General features: G+C 43.3%; 1 protein-coding gene and 1 long non-coding RNA gene across 2 annotated transcripts; both read left to right on the top strand.

Annotated features, from left to right (window-relative positions):
• Nucleotides 1-3,481: 3,481 nt before the first annotated feature.
• On the top strand, nt 3,482-4,224 carry EDDM3B (epididymal protein 3B). Its single transcript, XM_021695345.1, has one exon. The coding sequence runs from the start codon at nt 3,482-3,484 to the stop codon at nt 3,917-3,919; it is 438 nt and encodes a 145-aa protein (XP_021551020.1). The 3' UTR covers nt 3,920-4,224.
• A 3,848-nt stretch (nt 4,225-8,072) lies between these two features.
• On the top strand, nt 8,073-8,870 carry LOC123325709. Its single transcript, XR_006540591.1, has 3 exons — nt 8,073-8,112; nt 8,197-8,327; nt 8,706-8,870. It is a non-coding gene; the product is annotated as an uncharacterized LOC123325709 (long non-coding RNA).
• The last annotated feature ends 832 nt before the right edge of the window (nt 8,871-9,702 follow it).

Here is a 9,702-nt window from a genome sequence, read left to right as displayed (position 1 = left end):
AGCCGAAGGCAGTCGCTTAACCAACTGAACCACCCAGGCGCCCCAACATTTGTTGGTTTTTTAATTTTCACTCTGATATTGTGAATACAGACAGGAGTAAAACACTGTCATTCTAGGTGCTTTTATTAACTCTGTAATAAAAAGAGATTGAGAAAAGAAAAACAAACAAAAGTTTAAGAGCATATATCTCCCGTATATTGGAGATACCCAGAAAAACTGAAAAATGCCCCAAAATGGCTCAAGCCACCACCTTGAATACTATCTTCAACTAAGGACAAAAGAAAGATGTTGGAATGGGGGTGGGGAGGCCAATTATGGGGGGGTTACCAGGAAAAGCCCAGCAAACAATCGTTGAGTTTTGTTAGGCATATTTAAGTCAGTGCCTTCTTCATTAATAAGAGTTTCTTTTCTTTTCTTTTTTTTATTGATAACAGTTTCTTGTGATTTATAGATTCATCTTTCTCTTTCTGGTACTAAGAGGGAGACACACTTACAAATGGAAATTTCCTTTATAAATGTAAATGTTCCTTTAAAAAGGCTCACTTCCACTCTGGCTTCAGAGCTTCTCCTGTGTTTGTGGTTTCTTAAAAATCACCAGCTCAAAATCATCCTTATGCCCAAGAGGTAACATTTGGAGTGGCAAACTCTGCTACCCTTCATGACTGTCTCATAATAAGGTGGCCCAGTGAGAAACTCAACCAAGTTGGCTTAGCTAGAAGCAGCCTTTAAAGAAATGCATTGATAGGAAACACATTCAAGGATCTCACTTTATGCATAAATTGCACCTTTGACAACATACTCTCCCCTCTCGATGAAGATTCCACAGTTCACAACACCAGAGGTGGTGTTGTTGTTGTTTTTCCCACTGAAGTTCTCATTGAACATAGCCTAGTCATCTGGGGATCTTTCCCCAGATGTTTTTCAGGAAGTGAATTTAGGAGATAGATCTCTGATTGTCCCCTGATAAGTTCAGATTACCCTACTCCCATATTACTCCTCCCCAGGGCCTTATCATTCCCCTGTACCCAGAAGCGAGTCTTTGATATTGGACACCTTTGCTCCAGGCTATTCTCAGAGTGAACTTAAGTGTTCTAGATGAGAAGACACAGGAACAGGTTCACATTGGAAGGCTGTCCCCCACCCCTGCCAGGCTTCTAATCAGTTGGAGTGCTGTACCTCTCACTACCATTCCTTTCTTCACTGCTGCAGACTTCCTGGCTCTCTGCTCTTCAGATCCACATATTGATTTCCTCGACCAGTGACACCTGAATGTTGGATCTGAACAGGGTGAGTTTGAGTTAGGGTTGGTGCTGAGGACGCTTGCCGGGAAAGGCCCAGAAACACTGGAAAGGGCCTCACTCAATTTCTAGACGGAAGAGTTAAGATAGGAAAGTGATCGAATTTGTAAGAAGCAAAGACATGAATTCAACTCAGGATTAATCCCAGTGATACAGTCTCTCCCCTCAACCCCCCCACCCCTACTCCCACTTCCTCCCCAATCTTCCCAAGCATAATGCATTGAAGCAGCTTGAATCCTGGTCTTCTATCCTGGTTAGGACCTTTGGGCCAGGTATAGGGTAGTCCAGATATGAATGTGCCTACTCTGTCTTCTGTGCCTGATAGAGCACTTGACACGGTAGAGGACGAAAAAAATTTCCTTCTATCCTTCAAGATTCTTCCAGCTAGTTTAAGACTGAAGCTGACACAAGACAGATTTAACAGGAGAAAAAAAGCAAAGTTTTGTTATGTGCACATAGAGGCCCAAGAATGAAATTGAGATCCCAAAGAATTGACCAAGGCAGACAGTTTTTATATATTTTTAACAATGAGACAATAGATTTGTGAGGAATTGATAGGACAGACAAAACAAATGTTTGGGAGTTTTAATTAGTAAGGAATTCCAAGCAGAATCTGGGCTGAGGTAGTAGATTTGTAAAAAGGAAGAAAGTTTGTTTATTCAGCTTTCTTGGCTTTAAAATCCTTATCACTGGGGGCGCCTGGGTGGCTCAGTCGTTAAGCGTCTGCCTTCAGCTCAGGTCATGATCCCAGGGTCCTGGGATCGAGCCCCGCATTGGGCTCCCTGCTCAGCGGGAAGCCTGCTTCTCCCTCTCCCACTCCCCCTGCTTGTGTTCCCTCTCTCGCTGTGTCTCTCTCTGTCAAATAAATAAATAAAATCTTTAAAAAAAAAAAAATCCTTATCACTGGTGGGTTGCCTGGCCAGCTCAGTTAGTGGCACATGTGACTCTTGATCTCAGGGTTATGAGTTCAAGCCCCATGTTGGGCATAGAACTTACTTAAAAAGTACTAAAAAAATAAGTAAAATCCCTATCTCTGGTGATAAGAATGTCTTTTTTATTTCTTACTACAGGGAGGGTACCATTCATAGGAGAGATTCCATTTCTGCTTTTACAGGGACAGAAGAGGATCTGAGCGTCCTTGCACTGGCTGTTTTCCAAGTAGCTTCAATTCAAAATTATCAATATGCCTGGGACACCTTATGGGGTGGCCCGTCCTGGGTCCCTGCAACATTCTCAGAAGTGCTTTCACTTACATATCTCATTAGATTCTCCCAGGTCTCTGAGGCAGCTATTCTTAACTGCATTTGTGGACACAGTGCTCAGAGAGTTGAGAAGAGGTTAGAGATTCCATAGGACCAGCTGTACTCCTAGTGGTGAATGAGGACGGAGAGCCGGTTTAAAGGGGAGACTTTTCCAAACAACTCCATTCCCTAATTTTGACCAGAGTAGCTCCAGAGAGGGTAGTTTCAATCTGGTACTTGATTGATGATGAGAACAATCTTTCAAAACTGGAGTTCCTATATGGTTGCATTCTGAACAACAAATCAAGATGGTTTATAATTATGATAATGAGGTAAATGGCTGCTGAGAAGTATGTGGGTGGTCAGAAGTGATAACAGGTTTCACACAGGCTTTGGGGAAGTGTTCTAAGGCAATCGGGATTAGAAAAACACCATTTTGCAGAATCATTGTAACTGTAGCCTGGGGTTTGGGGGAAAGTATCATCCAAGTCTTCACCTAACTTCCTCATTCCCTTAGAGTGTGACAACCCTTTCCACTTCACAGTCATAAAGCTTAAAATACCATTTTCTTTTAGAACCATGCTCTTCAGAGAATTGATCTGGACTGTCAAACAGAATTAGCTAGAGGATGATGGGTTCCTCAGTTTGGGTAGAAGAGAGGGCAGACAGCAGGTGTTTGAAATTCTCAAAATAAACTTCACTTATTTTTGACCATCTTGTGTTAGTCTCAGTCAGGTTCTAGCATATTTTCAGTTCTTGTAAAGTTTACTACCTAATGAGATTTATCCTCTTCAAGCCTGGGAACAAAATGGTAAAGTTGGGCCCCAGTGCCTACATTGGCAAGAAAGGAATTTTAAGGTGCAGGTCAACTCTTAAGGCAGTGTTGAGAAAATGCTTTCCTCTCTCTTCCCTGTGGACCCACAGGTGGCTCTGGTGACTGAAATGGCATCCTCTCTAAAGGGCCTAGGCCCTCTCTTGGCCCTGCTGTTTTCCCTAGGTGGGCTGCTTGTACACAGCCAGAACCTTTCCTGGAGAGAATTCATGAAACAGCACTACCTGAGCACAAGCTGGAAATTCAGCGACTACAAATGCAATGATCTCATGAGGGAAAGAGAAGCTCCACGAGACAGGAACTATCACATCTTCATCTATACCTTTTGGCACAAAATCGAGCATATTTGCCTCAGGAAGTGGAGAGACCATTACAGAAATGTATATATATGGGCCCAGCATCCCTTCAAAATACTCAAGTGCTACCAGGAGGGCAACCAAAAGAGCTACAGAGAGCACAGCAGCTACAGCTACATTGAATTCCACTGTGGTGCAAACGGGCATGTCGATGGCATAGAGGACATCCAGTTGTTAGACATCAAAAAATAGAAAGTCTACCCACACCCCCAGGTTCGAGTAGAGTGTCCAGCGCTTCCCAAGTGGGAGCCCCTGCCTACATCAACAGCCCTTGCTACTCCTTCCTTTGCATTTATGTGCCAATGCTTTCCAACTACTTAGAGTTATGCATCATCACATGCTTTCTTCCTATCAAAACCACCTGCACGGTTTCTCTGCCTGGAATACCCTTGTGCCTTCATTTATCTGATTTGCTCTTACAGTTTTTTAAGATTAAGCTCATATGGCTTCTCTGTTTTACTGAACCAGGGACGTTCTTGATAGTGACTCTCCTTATACTGACCCAAGCTGAATGGTCTTCCCTTTCCTAAATAAAGTATGTCATTCCAATGTGTGTGACATTTATATATGTTACGGGTTGTATGACTGGAAGAGTGGTACAGATTATGCTTGGATATGATGTGTGCAGAGTGTAAGTTTAAGGTGTGTGTCATTGGACTCATTCCTTAAACATGTCTTTAAGGAAATGCATGCATTTTAGATAGGTCAAGGCATTATGTTTCTTGAGGAATAATAAGTTAAGTAGAAGATAATGGCAGAAATGAGGTTATCTGATAATAATCATTTTCACTAGGCAGACATATAGAGTGGGATATGAGACTTTAAAATGTAACCTTCAGGAATGGGTCTCAAGACTTAAATTTTGTTGGAGGAAAGAGGAAGTAAATTGCAGAAGGAACTGTTGAAGACACGAGTAAGTAACGTCCATGAGAATTCTGTTTGCTAAATGAGGAAGAGAGATACAGAGAAAGATAAACCTTCACTTCATATAAGTTTTCCTCGAACAGGTATGGGGAGGAGAAATGTGAAACATTAAAGTACCTTATGTTCTTTAGCATCCCGCATTGTTGAATGACTCTAGTCTTGAAACAATTGGAGAAAAGACCAAGGTCATAACAGTTTCAGTTAGGTGGCTGCATTCCTAGTCCTAGATGTCTGGGCCCAATGAGTAGCCAAGGAATCTAGGTTGGTCATCATGTTCCAAGAGCAGCTCCTCAGCTTTGCAATTTTCCAGTGCACCTGGGGATGAGCAGACACTGGGGAGAGGATGACCTATAGTAACCAAACTCACAAGAGATTAGTGTTAAACCAGGAGTTCTGTATCAATAATCAATTTGCAGATGAGGAATACTGATTGTTTCTCTCAGTTGATAAAAGCTGCTTCAAAATGTAGGGCGTGGGGCACCGGGATGGCTCAGTCGGTTAAACGTCGACTCTGGATTTCGGCTCAGGTCATGACCTCAGGGTCATGAGATCCAACCCCACATCCAGCTCTGTGCTGAGCTTGGAGCCTGCTTGGGACTCTCTCTCTCCCTCTCCCTCTCCCTCTGCCACCTGCCCTATACTCTCACAAGCTATCACTCTCTAAAACAATGAAAACAAAAACAGATAAACAAATAAAACAAAAATAAAATGTAGTGGCATATTTTGTGGTAGCATATTCTGGTTGCTTATACTTATATTCCAGAGTGGTCTATTCTGGTCTCCCACAGTAAGTTTTCACAAATATTTCATTCTAAAAATTCTAAAAGTTCCTTTTATTAAAGGGTTAAAAGATGGTGGTTGAAACCACATGGAAAGAAAATGGATCAAGCACAACTAATATAATAGTTTTGTGTTGTTGCTTGTTTTTTCCCACATCCACTTTCCCCCATTTGGATAGCTGCATATTCATTTCCTTTCTGGAACTATGCCCCCCCCCGCCGCTTGTGTGCAGTATTGGTGGGGTTATCCATCGGTTTCGAATCCCCTCTACTGAGTCAAGTGACGGTCATGAGATGCAAGCTAGGCCAACCAGACTCTTTCTTATAGGAGACCAGAATGTACTACCCGAAAAGATGGCTCTTTGGCACAAAGATGATTTTGAGCTGATTATTTTGAGAAACAGAAGACAGAGGAGAAGCTCTGAAAGCAGCCTATAAATCATCCATTTACAAATAAGGGACATTTATCATCATAGAGAAAATCTCTATCCCTAAGGGTGCTTCCCTATGTCTAGTAACAAGATAAAGATGACTCTAAATCACAAGAAACTCTTACCAGTGGAGAAGGCACAGGCTTAACTCTGCAAAACAAACTTTGTTTTCTATACTTTCCTTGCCAACTTCCTGGAGCCTGCCTTCCCCACACTCTTCTTCCTTTGTTTTAGCTGAAGATGGTCTGTTAGCCCAAGGTCTCACCACCTCTTGGAATGATCTTTCCTGATGTGAAGAACAAAGGCAAAAGAAATGTAGAAAGAACATTAAATTTCTTACAACTTGCAGCCCATTGACAAGTACTTGGGACAGGCAGAGTGACCTTCTTCTAAGAGCTCAGCTGCCTCAATGTTAATACTTTGCTAGAGGAAAAAGGTAACCTTAGCCTGATATTACCTCAACCCCCAGGATCCTGTAAGTCTCCTTTAACATATAAAAATCTCTTTGGAAACTTCCTTTATCTCTACCTCCCCCCCCCCGCCAGGTTATATGTTAGCATTAATTCTCCAAGCCTATGCCCCACCGATAGACATCTGAAGGGTCTCATGACTCATGTTGTACTGGACAATAGTAAATGACCTCATCTTAACAGCAGCTAGCCCCTCAAGGTCCTAAAACCCTTGCTTCCAAATTCCTTAGAGACTTTGGCTATCCCTAACCCAAACCCGACTTAAAAGAATAGAATCAGCCACTACTCACAACCCCAGTGCCGCTCTTTCTGCCCACGGGTCCTGTCCCTGTACATTAATAAAACCACCATTTTTGCACCAAAGATGACTCAAGAATTCTGTCTTGACCATTTGCTCCTGGACCCCAACATCACCACATTTCACACCAATCCCTTCATTTCTCCCATGTATATATGACATATCCATGCTAATAAACTTCCGTTTGTTTTTCTGTCTTATGTTATAAAGGCCATAGCTGAGAAGGAAGGAGGGAAGAGAAAGATTGCTTCTTCCTCTACACTATCTTCTGAGACTGAATCTCTAATAGTGATGCAAGTAATGTGGGAAACAAAGGCAAAAGAAAAAGTTAAATTTCCTTACTTCCTACAGCCCATTGACTAGTCCTTGAAACAGGTAGAGTTGATGAGGGAGCAGAAGGCTAGCTGAGGACAGGCAGAATCTGACACCCGCCCCCCCCCCATGAGATATATGTGACATTCCTCAGGCACTTCTGGCTGCCCTAAAGGAAAAACAAATAGTTAACTTACAGAGATTACAATTCTGCAAGACATGAGTCTCCCTCAGTTTACAAAAGTCTTAGCAATTTACAAGAACAAAGCGTTTCTATCAATGTCTAGTTTCTAGTAGGGAATGTAGATACAATTCAGTGTCCTTATAATCTGCAGTCCATTGACAGATACTTGAAGGGGGCAAAGTGTAATTTCCTCCAGGAAGTTCCCAACTATCTTACTGTCAATGCCTTACTAGAAGGAAAGACAATCTTAACAGGTAATGGCAAGGCCTCCGGTATCCTGTGAGTCTTCTTTAACATACAAAAATCCTTTTGAAACCTCCCTTTTCCATACCTCCCCCAATTTGCAAGTATATAATCAGCCATACCTCACAAACCCAGGGCAGCTTTTTCTACCCACGGGTCCTGTCCCCGTGCTTTCATAAAACCACTTTTTGCACCAAAGGTGTCTCAAGAATTCGTTCTTGGCTGTTGGTTTCAAACCTTAACATCTTTCCTATATCATCTACACTGGGAGGGTGATGCACCCCAACTCCATGAAGAAAGAAGCTCCTTCACTAGGGACCCTCCCACCTTACCCTTGGTATCTCTTTATCTGGGTCTTCATCTGTCTCCTTTATCCTATCCCTTAAGGAACTGATAAACCATCAGTGTTTCCTTGAGTTCTGTGAGCACTCTAACAAAGTAGTGGAACAAAGAAAGGGTCGGGGGAAGCTCAGATTTATAGCCAGGCAGTCAGAAGCACAGGTGACAAGCTGGACTTGCAATTGGCAACTGGACCGGGGGAGTCTTGTGTGTTTGTGGTGTGTTTTCTCCTAAAGAACTGAAATAAGGGAGCTCAAAACACTAAAGCTTCAGGGAAGGAAGCACTCAATGGATATCAGGAAGTCATCATTTCCTCACAACTTCTTTGAGGAAGTTATCACTTCTTCTTTGTTCCTTTAAGTAGGCTTGCTCTTCCTGTGTCTACAGGGATACTGGCTTTAAACGGTGAGTTGGAGAGTGTGGGTCTCATCCACACTGTGCTCAAGAAGTGCATCTTCCAAGCCCTAGGTTCCCTTTTCTCTTTCCTAGGGCTCAGAACCCTTCCCTGCTGCACGCAGGCTACGCTGGCATACCTGGCAGAGGAACAGCAGACAAAAGCCTCTGAGCCTGGGACTAACCACGGCCTCTGATCTCAGCGGGAGCTCCAGCACGGAGACCTGGTAAGAGGAGAACCCGGGGGGGCTGGGGAGAGTAGAGCCGTGAAGATGGCCAGAAGGTCCAGGTCACATAGATGGAGGAGAAATATTCCAGGAGGGAGGAGGGAAGAGACGAGGTTCTAGACCCATAAGTACAGGACAAAGAAAAGAATGGGATCTGCCAGTCAGAGGAAAAGTCATCTTACCTCACATTCCTCCTCCCTGGGCTTCAGGTCCTTCATAGAATGTGAGACTCAAGTCAGAAAGAAGATGGTTTAAAAAAAAATTCGACGAATGAAATCTTGAAAGGAGCAATAAAGATCTATATGGATGTGAATAATAATTTTGCTCTTTAGCTTCTAATACTATCATTCTCTCATTTTCTTCCCTCTTCTTACACAGAAGAGATAATGCTGGATCTTCTGGGACCCTTTCCTCTCTTCCTGTTGCTGCTGGGATCATCGGGGCCAGGACTTGCCCCTGGTGCTTGGGCTCAACTCACTGGGTTTCAAAAGTTTATAATTCGGCATATGAGTGTAGGTCCTGTACGATGCAACAATGCAATGCGTGCTGTCAATAATCTTAATTGGATCTGTAAGCCTCAAAACACCTTTCTGCATGACTCCATCCAGAACGTGGCTGCTACCTGTCTTTTGCCCGACAGGATCTGTAGGAATGGCCAGAATAACTGCCACCGGAGTGCAAATCCTATTCACATGACTTACTGCAATCTCACTGGAGGAACATATCCCAACTGCCGCTACAGTACCACTCCCCAGTACCGACTCTACACTGTTGCCTGTAAACCCCCTCAGCCAGGCGACCCTCCCTATCGTCTAGTTCCTGTACACTTAGACTAAGACTAAGGTTTCCATTACGTTCCCTCTCACTTGGTGCAGTTTCTCTCATGATCTCTTCTGCCTTTTCTTTTTCTTTGTTGATTTCCATGGTTCCCATTGAAGAAGAAGGGGAGTGGGAGAATTAGAGTCCCAAGATGCCAGAGCAGAGTTGCGGACAAAAGTGATCAGATACTTTTCCACTTTGGAGCTGTGTTTTGAAAGAAGGCAAAGGAAGAGGGCAAAGAAAGACCCAGGTCCCCTATTTTTAATCTTGGAAATTCTGCCAAGCTTTATTGCATTGTGTTCACAGCAATAAAATCACTTTCTGTTGCATTGTAATGACCTTGAGTGTGTGTGTTTGGAATGCCTTTCACATCATTGTCAGCCTGGGGTCCTCTTGATTGCATTTGCCAACATTCTCAGGAGAACTATTTGGGCCCCAGGTGACTTTTGAGGTTATTCAACAACCCAAGGCTTCTGCCACGTCCCCCACCCCTGTGTCTTTTGGACTTTGGAGCAAGAAAGTTCGTCATCCCTTCAAACTCTGCTCAAGGCTTTTA

This window comes from Neomonachus schauinslandi, chromosome 9 (assembly GCF_002201575.2).
Source record: "Neomonachus schauinslandi chromosome 9, ASM220157v2, whole genome shotgun sequence".
NCBI lineage: Eukaryota > Metazoa > Chordata > Mammalia > Carnivora > Phocidae > Neomonachus > Neomonachus schauinslandi.
Note: the sequence above shows the minus strand (reverse complement) of the source record. Positions and strands in the feature narration are given on the sequence as shown.

Coding starts and splice junctions, on each gene's coding strand:
- EDDM3B (XM_021695345.1), top strand. CDS start 3,482: ATGGCATCCTCTCTAAAGGGCCTAGGCCCTCTCTTGGCCCTGCTGTTT.